The 16,918-nt window shown below is 32.6% G+C and overlaps 1 protein-coding gene across 13 annotated transcripts in view; it reads left to right on the forward strand.

Annotated features, from left to right (window-relative positions):
• Nucleotides 1-16,918, forward strand: part of PHF14 (PHD finger protein 14) — a 203,542-nt gene that overhangs the window by 122,602 nt on the left and 64,022 nt on the right. For 11 of the 13 annotated variants that reach the window (XM_043462730.1, XM_043462722.1, XM_043462728.1 and 8 more), the window contains exon 17: nucleotides 16,243-16,360. In XM_043462730.1, coding sequence (XP_043318665.1) covers nucleotides 16,243-16,360 — 118 coding nt within the window. Of the gene's footprint in view, nucleotides 1-6,737; nucleotides 7,894-11,978; nucleotides 12,004-15,458; nucleotides 15,489-16,242; nucleotides 16,361-16,918 lie in introns of those variants that run through there. The other 2 variants (XR_006268455.1, XR_006268454.1) reach the window with 2 other exon arrangements.

Below are 16,918 nucleotides of genomic sequence, written 5' to 3' on the forward strand. Positions count from 1 at the left end.
AGTGATTATATGACTTAACTTTAGTATAAAATTGTTCATGCATTCTGTGTGTGTGTGTGTGGTTTTTTGGTACATAGATAATACATGAAACCCATGATCCTAAGTGTCCTAAGTGTGAGTTAGCCAGTTGAATACTGTGAGAATTGATAGATTGAACTACATGAAAGTAACTCTTTAAGTGTGTTCTCTCCAGATAATAGCAAGTGGAGGAAGAATTCTGCTTTGAATGAAACTTGTTAGGTGGTCCCTGTAGATGCTCAGTAAATCAGTTGGACACAGACCCCCACTGCGCAAGGAAAATAGGCCTAGGAAAGACTAAATCAATGGGATTCAGTTACATCCAAGAGAAATTACATGTCAGTAACTTGCTTTTTAAGTGGCTGAAATCTTCCAGACGCATTTCTTTTGTGAGTTACTCATTTGAGTCAATTATTAAAGAATTTTAAAAATTGCCTGCTCATATCAAGGACCTTGTTGTGACATGGCCTTTAAATGTAGATCATTTAAAAAGGAAAGTTGAGTTTCTTATAGTGAGTATATTGAGCACTCTGGCCAAAAAAAAAGTTTTTGATTGTGCTTTTGAAGCTTTCATTTGTAAAGAAATTATGGAATCTATTTCCCCCCAGTTCTTTCAAAAAAATAAGATTCCTATGTTTAGTCTCATCAAATTTATTTTCTAATCTATTTAATATAAGGAAATTAAAATCCATTTATTTTTTCATCAAATTGTCATTTGGAAGATATATAAAGGCATAAGACTTTATATGGGAATGGGGATGTTTATAAAAGGATGAGGGAGAAATTTCCATATAAACAAAGGTGACACTTGAGTTGGATATTGAAGTATGAACAGGTTTCAGAAGATTGAGATAGGAGGTACCAGATCCTTGAAGAGAATGAATATGATTAAAGATGTAAGAGTACATCATGACAAATGCTGGACTGGATGAAGTACAAGTTAGAATCAAGATTTGTGGGAGAAATGTCAATAACCCTCAGATATGCAGATGACACCACCCTTATGGCAGAAAGCAAAGAAGAACCAAAGAGCCTCTTGATGAAAGTGAAAGAGGAGAGTGAAAAAGTTGGCATAAAACTCAATGTTCAGAAAACTAAGATCATGGCATCTGGTCCTATCACTTCATGGGAAATAGATGGGGAAACAGTAGAAACAGTGACAGGCTTTATTTTTTTGGGCTCCAAAATCACTGCGGATGGTGATTGCAGCCATTAAATTAAAAGAGGCTTACTCCTTGGAAGGAAAGTTATGACCAACCTAGACAGCATATTAAAAAGCAGAGACATTACTTTGCCAAAAATGCAATCTGTCAAAGCTATGGTTTTTCCAGTGGTCATGTATGGATGTGAGAGTTGGCCTATAAAGAAAGCTGAGCACCAAAGAATTGATGCTTTTGAACTGTGGTGTTGGAGAAGACTCTTGAGAGTCCCTTGGACTGCAAGGAGATCCTGCCAGTCCATCCTAATGGAAATAAATCCTAACATTCATTGAGGGGACTGATGTTGAAGCTGAAACTCCAATACTTTGGCCGCCTGATGCGAAGAACTGATTCATTTGTAAAGACCCTGATGCTGGGAAAGATTGAAGGCGGGAGGAGAAGGGGACAACAGAGGATGAGATGGTTGGATGGCATCACCTACATGATGGACATGAGTTTGAGTAAACTCCGGGAGTTGGTGATAGACAGGGCGGCCTGTTGTGCTGCAGTCCCTGGGGTCGCAAAGAGTCAGATGCAACTGAACTGAACTGAAAGACATAGAGTGGGATCCTTGGAGTCACTTGTGGTGTAATTTGAAGGTAGATTGGAGCTTGGATTCAGGCTAAAGATTTGGAGAGTAGGGTAAAGAATCTGCCTGCCCATGCGAGAGACATAAGAGACATGGGTTTGGTCCCTGGGTTGGAAAGATCGCCTGGAGGAGGACATGGCAACTCCTCCAGTATTCTTGCCTGGAAAATCTCATGGACAGAGGAGCCTGGTGGGCAGCAGCCCATGGGGTCCAAAAGAGTCAGACACTACTGAGGCGACTAAGCACTTAAGCACACACAATGGGGATTCACTGAAGGTCAGCAATAACAGGGAGAATAGTACTTTATGAGGTTGATATTGTGGTGGCCTGTGTGATGAATGACCAGTTTGGGGGCCTCTAACTTAGGCTGATTGAAAAATGAATGGAAAGGATTCAGTACATTCAGGGGACGTAAGTTCACACCAGTGGTTACAGCAGATAATTGGCCAAAAATGAGGAGGCAAGGAAGAAAGGGGTGTATTAAACCGAACTCCCCATTTCTTTCCTTTCCCATTTTTTTGGCTGACTTAAGATGTCTGCACTGTTCTCTACTATGTTATTCTGTACACTTGAGCTTCTTCATTGTTTCCTCTTTTTTCCTGTCTGTGTTTCCCACTTCCGATGAGACCTCCTTGGATTCCACTCTGTTTGCTTTGGCTGTCCACGTTTTTTATTGCTAGTAAAACTGGTATAACTGCATTCTTTAGCCCTAGTATATGTTGATTCCTCCAACTTTCTGCTTTATTCCTTGCCTCAGTGACCTAAATGACCTAAACCTGAACTCCAGTCGCTGAAGAAAGTCCACCAGGATCCTCCCTGTCAGAGCAGGCCACACGTTCTCCTGCTTCTTCATTTTCTCCTGAACCCAGCTGTTCTTTGTTCTCCAAATAGCATCACTCCAAGGCTGTCTTGAACATTTGCTGAATCATTTAGGGTAAAAGGGTCTAAAATTTAAAATTGAATGCTTTATACTACTGTTCTTTGGAGTCGCTTAGCCTTCCCTAGCTCTAAGGATATTGCCTTTGTGCCTTAGACTTAGCTTTATAAAAAACAATGATCAGTGATTTAAGTTAATGTCTTTAGAACCAAACTGATGCTATATATAATACATCATGAAGAGATTAGATTCTTTTTTTTTTATGAGATTAGATTCTAGAGAGGAAATTAAAAAATAAACTGAATCTTGTGAAGGAAACAGTACTTGAAAGTTTTTTTTAAGAATGCTCTTCTGTTAGTAAAAATTGGGTAAGGGATGTTTAATGTTCAAAATATTTGTAATTGGATAATGGAGGTAGACCAGCTGCCACTGAATCTTTCTTATTAGCGTAGTATTCTGATAAAATTTGGGTTGAAAAGAAAATGTTTATTCAGTATATATTTTTTCTTTTATAACTAAGCTAATTTGATGATTTTTTTAGACATGTGGAGTGGCTAACCTGCCTCACACATTTAGTATTCAATGATGACATTCATTGATTTTCAAATCTATATTAAACCATTAAACCTTCAAGTAACTTAGTATGATTTATAAATATTTTTGTTATCTGTGTTTGAATTTTTAAATTTTCTTTCTAAATAAATGCATTATAGAGAAGTAAATTGTAAAAAAAAAACAAAAAAAAAAAAACAGAAGCCTGAACATGGTAACCATTAATTACATAGTGAAGTGTGGTATTTCTGGAGTATGCAATTTTAGAGTAGTAGACATTATAATTTTTATAATATATAGCAGTGAAATATTTCTCATTTCACGCATTTATTTTTCAGTAAAATTTATTTTTTGTAATTTTATATTCATTATTTATTGCAATGTGTTAATATTGTTAATTTACACATCAAAGGGGTTATTCAGTTATTTAGAAAGCCTGATATTCCACCCATAGCTCTGCTACTGGCTAGATGAATGACCTTGAATTACGTTACCATTATAGTCATTTTCTCATCTATAAAATGAAGGTCTCAACCTCATTTTTTCTCAGATTTTGTAACTCATAGTAATTTCAAAACAAATTCTATACAGTTCTGAAAAGGGTCTCACTGTCAGTTTGACACTTGAATCATCTGCTTGGTATCACTACTAAAGTAACAGGCAAAGAGCCCCTGCCAGGATAGAAGTATGTAAGTAACCCATTCCCTCTAGAGGCTGCTCTGATCCCTGGCAGTTTCCTTCTCCAAGTCAGCTAAGGTATCTCTTCTTAACATTTTCAATCATTAGAATCATATAAAATAAACATTATCTAACTTCTAGTGTTAGAAACCAACTATATTGTTTTCTGATTTTTATTTTTTTTAATCAAACATCCCCTTTCATCTGTTCCTCCTGTAGCATGGTTTTGATTTGTGCTTTTTGTGTAAATTTGTATAGTTTTGGACATATGGAATAGACATATTAATTGGATTTAGAATTTGTAGCTAGGATATGAATGTTGGAGTTGATGGATTTTGAAGTCTAGATAATAATATATAAGAAAATAACATTTTAACATTTTATTAATAATTGAACCCCAAAGTCTTTATGAACTAGAGATTAAAAGAATGCTAATGTTAAAATAATGCTTACTATATCCCAGATCCTCTTCTCTGCTCTCTAAATGTATTATCTCATTCAGTTTTTAACAGCAGTCATATGAGGTGTGGACATCTCCATTTTGGAGATGAGATAACTGAGGTACAGAGACATTAAACATCATGAAGTAGAAATTGTTCCAAAGATATATTGAAATTGTGTTATATAAACTGTTATTAGAATATAGTTTCTTCCCTTCCAACACACATACTACTCTAGTGTTTGATAAATCTAATGTTGTTCATGTTAGTTGCCGAGTGTTTAGTTTTATATTAGTTTATAGAGTGTTTATTAAGGGTCAGTGTGCTGGTGTTTTCCATAGTTTATCTCATGTAATCCTCAAGGCAACTCCATTAGACAGATATTCATTTTACCCCTAGTTTATGACTGAGGAAATTGAGGAGTTTTAACTTGTTCAAGACTACACAATAGGTAGAACAGGAAGTAGTAGAATTAGTTTTGAGTTTAGGCAGTCTTGAATGTGTTGCGAATGCTCTAATCATTAGACATACTGCTGACCAGACAAATGCTTCTTTAGCATATTTGCCTTCATTGGGGCAAAAGTAGATGTTTCTTCTTGGTCAGCAATTCCAACTATACAAGAAGCTTGCCTCAGGGATGCCCTTTGAAAATATTTAATTCCCTTTTTTTCTACATTAATTTGTAAGTAAACTTATTAGAAGCACATGGAATAAATACAAAGTCAAGGCTTGACCTCTGATATAAAAGACCACATAGTAGTCTAATGTCCTAGGACGGTAGCACACAGGATAAATCATATTGCTTATTCTGAAAATTAAGTGAAATTTTAGAATGGAAGAATATTAGTGATAGCTCTTTAGTGTTTTCAAAGTTAAATCTAGATTTAATTAGAATTTAAAGCAGATTTCTATGATATCTAGTGTTTCTATATTCAAATTCCTATCAGTGTTAAATACAAATACATCTTTGGGTTGTCTGCTAGTCTCCATTGTTTTTGCATGTAAGTGCAAGTTAAATTAAATGTACTTCTGTGATAAACGATGTGGTTGCTTCCTCTTGCATTAGGCTTATCTAGTAGTGCTTAACCTGCTGACAAAGCATTTCTCAGAATATCAGATTAAGAATGTGCTTAAAGCTCATCACTTGGAGACTGAAATGCTGAGAAAAGTTAGCACATGTGACTATTCAACAAGGGAATTCAGCTCTTCCTATCTGTTTCCTTGTTATTCAGTGAGGGACTTCTATTCATTCTGTTTACTTCTCATATGTTGATAAGTACATTTCTCTGAAAACTCTGTTTCATGTTATATTCTTTTTTTCTTGTACAATTTTATTTTTCCTTGCTTTGGAGGTTTTTCGGTTTGGCATGGTAGCTCTTCTCAGTAGCGCTTTGTCTGTGATCGTGCCACTTTTCACTTTCTTTTTCTCAGTAGAACTTAGAAGCATTAAACACATCTCTCTAATAAATATTGAAATGAACTTTTTCTGTGATGTGTGACCAGTTGGCAATTTCACCTCATCTACACAGATGTAAATATCTGAAGAGAATGATAAGATTTTGTTTACCACAATCAAAAAAGTTACCTCAAATTGCTAGGCATCTAAAATTACTCAGAAAATGTATTGATATGGAAATAAATACAAGAAACGTTGATGAAAGTTTTGAAAATAAATACAAATGAATGACTTTTGAAAATCTGGCCAAAATTAGTACATTTATAATCAATGACCAGGTCTTTTCAATGACATGTATTCTGTCACTTGTTGCACAGATCTACTCAAATAACTGGTTAGCGATATACTTTTCATAATTGTAACAAAGCATTTCCAATATAGTCTTTAATAAAAGAAGGCAGTGGAGGCCCAGGGAGTAAGAATCATCTGAAAATTTCCTCCCTGAGACTCTCTACTTGAGTAGAACCAGTAGAACCAGTCCTGTACTGTACTGATTACGTGTTTTTGTTATTAGCATAGTTGCATGCATTCTCAAACATTATTAAATTGCTATATTGATGAGAAAATAGCAAACTGCTATTTTTAAAACATTTATTGATTGAACTACATATTTGCTTGTATAAACGCAAGCCCCTCATCATTTTTATGCTTTCTTTTTTTATTTAGTAAGGTTTATTTTGACAACTAAAAGTAATAAGAGTAATACAAGAGGCTACTCAGTGTTTCTAATAATAGAATAGTTCCAGTTTAACTAGTAAAAACCTTTGAAAGATCATGGCATTTAGATTCAGGGAGTCTGTCTCTTTGGACCAGATCGTATGTTATTTGAATCTACCATGGTTATTTTTAGTGTGTTTCATAAGACATAGTGCAGATCTGCTGTGATCTTTAAATGTTAATGTTCTTTTCTTATCACTTTACTGTGTAGATACCCTTCATGAGACCCAACTCTGCCACAGCTCATCCTCGGAGGCAATCCTGGAAACCTCTTTTATAAGTGTGATTTTTAAAATGTGGATAACCCTCTCAATAGAGTACATAAAGTAAAGGAGAACAGCTATCTTGTCCTTCCCATAAGCTTATCACTGCAAAAAATTGCCTTTGCTTGTCAGGTTTGAATAGAATGTAATTGATTGGTTTGTTACTTGGACTGACAAGGCAGTTAATTTGCCTCTATGGATTTTTTTTCTCTTTTTCTTCCTTCTTCAACTTTTTTTTTTTTTGCACTAATCAGAAACATTTGATATGTACATTGTTGAAAAATGCTAGATAATGTCTTGTCAGAATTGTCCATTAAGTAATGTCTTCGCCTCTTGCTTCTTTGGCAAATGATATACAATGTTTGGACTTACTAAAGAGTTGTGGAAGCCTGTGGGACTTACATGCAATGTGCTACTCATTACTGTTGAACAAATCTAGTAACAAATAAGAAAGACAATGCATTCCATTAGTCTACTGTTCTGTTTCATCCAGCTAATACATATATTCATGTATGAAATGCTACATTGGGAAACAACTTTAGACTATATTAAATGTTACTTTTATTTATAATATTCAGCAAAAATGAAAACTTGTGAAAGAATATGCCATTCTAGTTTTGACTCATTAGCTCTAGTGTGAAAGCACTAATATTATTAGCATGCAGTTTTTAGAACTTCAGGTTTTAAATAAACAAGGTATGTCTGTGTTGATCTCTAGATATTTTTAGTAACCAAACTTACTGAGTCTTCATTGACTTAATACAAACTTTCTCTGGTTTAATTTTACTTTTCTCAACCATAAATATGAGGTTACAAAATAAGGAGAGAGGTACAAAGCTTTTTGACTATACAACCTGCCAAATGAAAGAACTTCATCAACATCTGTATCTTTCCAAAGGTTTGCAGAATTAAAATTTGATCTTCAAGCTTTAATGATCCAGTTTTAAGTCAACGACAGAAATATGTTGAATATTTCATCACTTCATCTTGAACTGATTTAGAAGAGACTCTTTGCTGAAATTGAAATGCATATTTACATGTAAATTGTCAACACGTCTCTTGGAATTACCTGATTTATAGATGTGGTTTGGGACATCTTTTCAGGTATAGTGGCAATTGAAAATAGTTTAAACATTAGGAATAGAGTAGGAAATGTTATAGATAATCAAAAGCAAGTATCAATATAAAGTTGCTATATGCTAGTAATCTATAGTTATACTAAGGAACCATAATTTATTGGATATGTAATAAAAGTAGAATGTATATAAGATATGTATAAACTGAGATTATTAACTTATTGAAAGACCTTGTAACATTGGAGGAAAAATATTAATAACCTGTAGCAAAACCAGTAGGCTTTTTTTTCCTTAGGAGAAGGACTCACTATTTATCGCTGTATAATCTTAAGAAAAAGTTGGTAATGATTACTGTTGCTGATTTCTAGCTGATTTTAAGAAAAATGACAGATTTCCATTTCCTTAAAAAAGACTATGCTAATGCATTGGGACCTGATCCTCCTTTGATATATGGTGAGAAATTACTAATGGTCATTTTATTTTAGACTTTTTTTTTAATGATTAAGTCTTATGCTTTTGATGTCACTGTCAATCAAAATCCTTTCTACCTTTTTCTGTTTGTAATAACATATTGTCTTCATTTCTCTGTCTTACTTTATACTTCTGTGGTAGATATCCTGTTCCATATTTGGTGCTAGCCCTAAGAATCTTGGTCACAGATCACAAATATAAATATAAAAATGTAAAACACAAATATAAAACACATAATTCATAAGATCGTTGTTCCTGCAAACCTGTATTTGGAGTAGAACTTTTGAATAGAATAGGATAAAACACTTCCTCCTAATAATCTCCTAGACACTCTTATATTTCCAGGGAACAGAATTAACCCTTTCTGAAATTGGTCCAGTTTTTATTCAAAGGAGATGTTAGTGTGTACTTAAGGGAATATACACTGAACTGTTCATATTTTACAGACATATGTAAGAGAAAACAGCCAAACAAGTGAATGATGGTTCATTGTCACATAATAGGGAAAGGAAAAAAACACTGAAATATCAAGCAGTAAAATAAATAACTCAGATATAAGAAGAATGACATGACAGTATATAGCAGTGGTTCTGAAACTTTGTAGTGCATCAGAATCACAGGAAGAGTTTGTTTAAAAGCAGATTGCTCACATACCATCCGTCTTCTTTTAGTCCTCTGCATTTTACTCCCTCCTCCTTCTGCCTGCAGTTCCTGATTAAGTGGCTCTGGGATGAGGCCAGAATATTTGCTTTTCTAACACGTTCCCAAGTGATGGTGCTGCTGCTGGCCAGGGACATCCTTTGACAACCATTTGTATATAATATTTTTTTTCCCATTTGTTTTTATTAGTTGGAGGCTAATTACTTTACAATATTGTAGTGGTTTTTGTCATACATTGACATGAATCAGCCATGGAGTTACGTGTATTCCCCATCCCGATCCCCCCTCCCACCTCCCTCTCCATCTCATCCCTCTGGGTCTTCCCAGTGCACCAGGCCTGAGCACTTGTCTCATGCATCCAGCCTGGGCTGGTGATCTGTTTCACCCTAGATAATATACATGTTTTGATGCTGTTCTCTCGAAACATCCCACCCTCGCCTTCTCCCACAGAGTCCAAAATTTGTATATAATATTTTTTAAAAGAATCATGATGTTGTGCTTGTCATGCATGATGTTGTGCTTGACATCGATTGATTGAATGTGGCTTTAATCTCATTAAAGGGCCCTTAAATTTTCAAAAATATTTATTTCTAGGTAGAAGAGATTGTGGTAATTCTATTTACAACACATGCAGTTTAACTTCTTTATTATGCATAAGTTCAATTAAATAGGTGTTTATTTTATACCTGTTACGGAGATAGCAGTATTTTAGGCACAGAAATGAATCAAGGCGCATAGCCTTTGTCCATAGTAACTTTGTTAAAATTTGAAATTAGGATTATGTTTAACATGAAAGGAGAAATTAGCCTTAACCTTTATCCATTTTAAGTTTGTAAATGAAATTTTTTAATCATTTATATATCATTGTTATTCATGTGTTTGAGTGTTAACTGATTTTGCATTTATAATAGTAAAAATAGATTGATGACTAATAAATAATAAGAATATTCACACTGACTATCCTATTTCCCTGTTTTTATATCATATACTTAAAGAGATCACTATTTTTAAACACTTAATATTCTTTATTTGACAGAACTTACCACTGTTTCACTTGTTTCTCAGTATGGAAATATTTTATTAATATTTCACCAAAATCTTTTCAAGGAATTCAGAAGGACTCTGTAGCAGAATGATATATTGACATTATTAACTTTTCTTTAAATTTTCTGAAATCATTTAAACAACTAAAATTTGTTTAAGAGACTTAGCTTTAGAGTTGCATGATATATGAAGGCAGAAATTTTTTCCTACTTGTCTGAGTCAGCACTTTGTCAGTTTACATAACACTAAGGATTGTGATTAAAAATATTTCTGATCTGGACATTTTTTGCAAATACTTCTTTTTTTTTTAGTTTAATAAAAATGTAGGCCTCTTTCTCCCAGTACTCAGTCTTAAGATTTTCTGTAGGCCTGCTGATGAGATTCACTGCTGTTCAGGTACATAAGATATAATGAAGCTGGATGCTCATGCTGGGCTTTGTAAATAATATGAGATTGACCCCCAGCCATTATGTCATTTATCTAATTTACGTTGTAAAATCAAGATCTACACTATTGATTAGAGAATAATTAGTTAATTATGAGCAGGGAAATACAAAGTTATGTGGGACTTGAGCACAGCAGGTTATACTGCTGAAAAATGTCCAAGGGCATGAGCAGATGGAGATCAGTTTATTAAAGAACAAAGCAGACGTGTTTCAGGTATAAAAATGTCTCATCGTCCTCTCGTGCTGTGAAGAGGTACTTGACCTTATTGTGCGCATTCATATGAATTCTTTTGTTTCATGTTTTATTTTTTCCTTTCACTTTTAATCTTAAAACTTGGCTGCTGCAGATGTAGCAAGCTGAATTCATCCCATTATTTAAGTGAAGTTAAAAATGAATTTGGATTTCAATAATTATCCAAATGTTTTTTCCAATTAATAAACTTAAATGTGTAAAGGATATTTTTGTGTTTCCTACTACTCATTCATTCATTATTGCATGTGATGGAAGTCTATAGTGGCATTAATAAAAATAGGTTCAAGAACTCCATATTAGTCATTATATGTGAAATATGTTATAATAGATGTTTTCTAATTATTTAGAAAATGCTCATATAGGTTATTTACACTAAAAGTATTGTAAAAAGGAATAAAGTTTGCCTTTATTGATAGTAAGTGTTATTCTAATATTGGTAGATTGCAGAATTTTGTGCAAGTTTGTATTATTTTAGAGGTGATTTAACTCATGGGACACAAATCTGTGTTTTCTCCATCTGTTAAAATGAATAATTGAAATAATTGGCTATCATTCAATAAAAGAATCTATCACTACTCATTAATACCTTTGTGTAGGTGTTCTAATTGCTTGTAAGATTTTATGTAAGTAATCTTATATTCAAATCCAATTCTTTTGATCATTCTTATATAGAATTTTTACATAGAAGTGATAAAAAGGGAAGAAAATCCAACCCACAATTCTCTTGATACTTAATTGTGTGTGTGTTTCTTTTTTTAAGTGAACCAGTGTAATAGTGTACATTTTCAGAGTCAGTTTTGTTTTACTCCATATAGACTTGAAAGGGATCTAAATCAAATGTTCATTGACATAAAAAATAATTATGATTATGGATCATCCTAGTTATAATACATGTACATCACTTTTCAAGTCCCATGTTGTGAATTTCTGTTCTTCCTGAAATTTAGCTGATCATCTAGCTATAAATTATATATATATATATATAGGAGGTGCACTTGACTTATTTTGGTTAGTTTTAAAAAGTAGTTACTTAGTGTACTCTCCCATAAAATTATCAATTGGAAATTAAGGGAGTTTAAGAAACCCTTTGGAACACTAGCCTGTCTCTTAGGTGTAGATGGAGATGTTTCTTTTTACTTATATGCATATTCTCAGTAATCAGGCAAACACATGATTGATTGCTTCTATGGATCACAGGACATATGAACATAAATCATTTTCTTCCTCTTCTTTGTCTAGGGTGCTATACTTAACCGTATGCTAAGTAAGTATTTTAAATACATATAGAACTATGTTTATTTGGTCATTGTATTTTGTTAGATGAATGTATAAAAGACTATATACGTATAGCTGCTTTATTGTTTACATCTGTATCCATTATGAATCTGATGAGTAGGAAGTTGTATTTAGTAAGAATCTAATTAGTCAATCAGGTTTCCTTTTATTATAAATGGGATTTATTTTATCTCACTTAAAATTGTAATTTTAGAATGTCCTATAATATGTTAATGTGTACAAGTTTATTAGATGTTTAGAGGATATTCTTTAGGCATCCAGTTTGCATTTTATTAAAAAAAACTTTGTGTTTTTATATGTTAGTTTTATATTATCTTTTGCTATTTTAAGACATTGGCTTCACATTTAATATATGTGCCATTGGTATATAGTCTGTTTTTTTTTAACATAGACATTTGTGTTATTTAATAAAGTATATTGTGTTATATCAGTATGCTTTTGTGGGTCAATGACTGCTTTTTTCACAGTATTTATTATTTGATAAATTATGTTCCATATTATGTGTTGCAGTTATGTATTTCCAAGTATATGTCAGAATTAGATGTAGCAGTCATAATAATTGGATCAATAATTGCTTCAACTCTGTTTCAGTTTTTTGATAGTGAAATGATCACGGATCCTTATGAGTTTCTGATTTTTGAGTTTTTAAAATGATCTAAATTTGTAACCTAAGCCATACTTTGTTGGCTGACAAAATTTGCCAAAGTTAACAAAGTGGTGTGTGCGCGCGTGAAATAAGTAATTCACTATTTTTACCATCTAAATTGTTCTTTGATTTCTAGGATTCTTAATGGTATCTGTTACATTTGTCTATGGTGAAGTAATTCTTGCAAATTCTACTGGAGTTCACTTGTATCACTCAGGATATTTTTGTTACCAGCACATGAAGCTATAGATATTTTCAATTAAATAGTTTAGTATAGAACAACTATATTTTTTTCTACATGGAAATAATTTTAGTCATTTTTAAAGAAAGCACTTATTTATTAATAGTTATGATTTCAAGATTGGGTTATTTATTTTTCTGTTTGCCTCTCCTGGATTTTGGCAGTTCCTACTTTTTGCTATTAATACTTAGTCTTGGAATTGCAGTTTTTATTTACTAGTGTGTGAGCTATAACTTCAGAGAATTCCCATATCACCCCCGATTCTAACAAGTAAGTTCCTCCATTCCTCTTGAACCCAACACTAATATATTAGTTCTATACGTAGACTGAGTCATTCTAAAAAGTGTAATTAATGAGGCAATCAGTAAGGATTTGGTCATTTCCAAATAGCATCTACTCAGTATTATCGTCTAACAAATATAACATATAAAATCTTTTCCTTTTGCATTTTTTTTTAGCTGAAAGATAGCTTGAGTTTACAATTAATTGAAATCAACTACAAATCTGAACTACTTCAGTGTCACAAACTTGTTCTTAATTTATTAGATTGAAAGAAAGAAAGTGAAAGTGAAGTTGCTCTGTTGTGTCCAACTCTTTGCGACCCCATGGACTGTGTAGCCTACCAGGCTCCTAGTCCATGGAATTTTCCAGGCAAGAGTACTGGAGTGGGTTGCCATTTCCTTCTCCCAGGGATCTTCCCGACCCAGAGATCAAGCCCGGGTCTCCCACATTGCAGGCGGATGCTTGATCATCCAAGCCACCAGGGAAGCAATTATTAGATTGAAATATCTGTGTATATATGCATCTTTATATTCATACACCATGAAGGTGTACGTGAAGATAAAAGGTAATGAATTATGATTTACCTTTATATTCACATAGTGTTTGATTCTAGTTGTACACTAGAAATCATAATTTGCAAGTTTACCATGGCATGGACTTGTAAAGATGCAGTAGTCAGGTTGAAATTTAATATGAACTAGGAAAACATTAATACTATAACTCTTCACTATCAAAAGCCTAGATTACTGGCAATCTAAACTTGCTTTAAAAAACCTAAATTAAGCCAAAAAGACTATAGTTAACAAAAATTGAGCCCATGTACTTATCAGCAGCTCTCATTTTCATGGTCTTTTAACTGTCAATTTGCACAGGTTTGAGTGATCTGTTTTCCGAATCCACAATGAATTATTGTTGGGGAGATGCTACTTAGTCAAATAACACTGTGGCAATATCAGAAAGTAGTGACTGATATTTTTCCAGCAAGTGAGGACCTAAAATAGTTGATTACAGCAATTCAGACAGCATGGCAGAGTGATGATACTCATTTCCAGACACAAAAGGCTGGCACAACTGTTAGACATGTAGCAGTGTCTGTTACTCGTGTTTGTGACCCTGGGATGACAAAGATAGAGTAAACCATATCTAATAGATTTTCTTGATGAAGCAGAGAATGTGATTCTCCTTAAATTTCACATTGAAGATGACTGAAATACTAGTTTCCATGCTTGGAGGAGTACACGCTTAGCCATCTAGAAATCTCTAGCTTCTCATAACTCAGAAATGCTTATACTCTGAAGGATCCTGCATGTGTTTAATGTAACTGGAACCTTAACTACTGAAAGGTAAATAAGTTCAATTGAGAAGAACATAAAATTGTACAGACTTGCTATTTAGTTTTATGTAATGTTTGATGTTAGCTATTTGTCGATTATTTTTTCTTAATAATAGAAAAATAGGTACTTAAACATTTTAACTACTTTTAAATATATTTTGGATAGTTATATAATACTGGCACAACAAATAAAGTACCATTTATTATTCCATTTGATTTGATTTTTTGTATAGCTAGAATTATCATAATAAGCATTTTTATTCAAGTCCATCTCTTGAGTCTAAGCAAAGGTTTTTGGAAGAGTACTCAAGTTTGTTAGGTTTATAAGAAGAAAGTTGTAGAGGAACGTGTACGTGAACTTAGGACATAGAATTTTGTTTTAAACTTCTTTATACCTGAATAACTTAGCTAATTTGCTAAATTTTTGAAACTCTTGATTCCTGAAATGGGAGATTGGGTTTTGTAGCATGATATGAAATTTTTCTATAAATGTAAATTTGCAGTTCTCTTGATTGTGAAAATAAATTGCTTTTCTTTGCATGTTGTTTATCACAGTAACTCCTTCCCCCTTTTTTCTAACAAAAGTTATTGAATAGTTGTTTTGTACTTTATTTAAGTAACATGTTACTTAAATATGTTGTCTACAAAATATCCTCTTTGCTTTCCTAGTTATAAATTCCTCAACTTTTTGTGTTTTAAATCAGTAAGAGTAACTTATACATTGAGAATGTGACAGATTGGTTTGGAGAAAGTATAATTTTTTTTAACTTAAAAAAAGGAAACAAAATGAGGAATATAATCCTTTCTATAAAATATATACAACTTTGTTATTTGTTGTTAAATTTTCATCTTGTTATTCCAACTGATGCAAAATTCATTTTGAAAAACACTGAAATAATACAGATCTTTCTTCATTGTCAGCAGGATGAGATTGTCTGAAACGAAGAATAGGTATGGTAGTTTTCTTAGATTTTGTATCTCATAGGTGGCAAAGACACTATCAAAACATTTGTTAATAAGCTTTAAAATGTACTTAGGAGGTACTTTGAAAACCCAAATACACTGGAAGTGGCAGGTAAATTTTTGAGAAAATTTGTATTTTAGAAAATAATATAATTCTGAGTATGGTTTTTATTTGCTCTAGATTATGTTAGCATGCTGAAAACATTAGAAATTTTTTTAGAATCTACCTTAACTTAGAGAGTGATGAGATACACAAATCGTATAGAATTAAGCTTAGTGTGGCCTATTAGAATTCATTAGATTTAAAATTTTTTTAAAAATAATCTTAATGTATTAGATTATATTCAGTGTTTAATTATTTGTATCTTATTAAGTACTTTAAAACTAATAGACAAGTGATTATTATTGAAGTTCAAAATTGAAAATGTTAATGTTAGTTTTGAACACATGGCTATACACATAAATTTATTCCTATGGTCTTAACACTTCTACCATCAATGTGTTCTGAATGGTATTTGCTTTGTTTGTTAATTTTGTTGTTTTGGTATTTTGTTTTTCCTAAAACATTTATTTCAGGTTTAGATTGTCTTTTTCATAAACATTAATTCAATAATCTTGTCAGCTAAGGATAGAATTAACAGTGTTACAGTTGAAATATATAGTAGTTTACTGGTTTTTTGTTTTCTGAAAAAGGTGTTTTTTAATATTATTTAGATACACCATAAATCTGTTTACCCTGCAGGTGTGATGAATGCAGACTGTGCTACCATTTTGGTTGTTTGGATCCTCCTTTGAAAAAATCTCCTAAACAAACAGGCTATGGATGGATATGTCAGGAGTGTGATTCTTCATCTTCTAAGGTAAGGAGGGAAAACCTATAAGAAAAATCTTGTTTCTCTTTATTTTGATAGCTTTTCTACATCTCACCATCAGCTTCCTCAGTTTAAAAATAATTGGAATATGAAGGACCAACATTTTAATATGATGCACTTTAAGAAAACATTGCTTTGGTGATTTTATTGCCCTTAAATTAAAGAGTAAAGAACTCTACTGAAGTATATAAATTTTCTCTATGAAATATTTGCTGTGTTGTGTAGCATGTTAAATAGTCATCTAGTAACCAAAATTTGTCATCTTCTGCTTATTTACCACCCTTAGGGAATAACCAATAAAACCCAATTTAATTTTATAGATGACTTATCTTAAGGTATAATCAGTATATTATGAATTTTTTATAATGTGTGTTCTTTGAGAAAACTAGTTTTTATATACTAAAATTTTTATGACAATTATTTTAGATAGTAGAAAGGATGAAATACCTAATAAATTTGTTTCATAGTTTATCTCTGAAAGTAAACTATTGAAATGATATCTTTTGAATATCAATATTATAACCTTAGACTTCTCTGGTAGCTCAA

The sequence above is a fragment of the Cervus canadensis genome, chromosome 3, assembly GCF_019320065.1.
Source record: "Cervus canadensis isolate Bull #8, Minnesota chromosome 3, ASM1932006v1, whole genome shotgun sequence".
Lineage (NCBI taxonomy): Eukaryota > Metazoa > Chordata > Mammalia > Artiodactyla > Cervidae > Cervus > Cervus canadensis.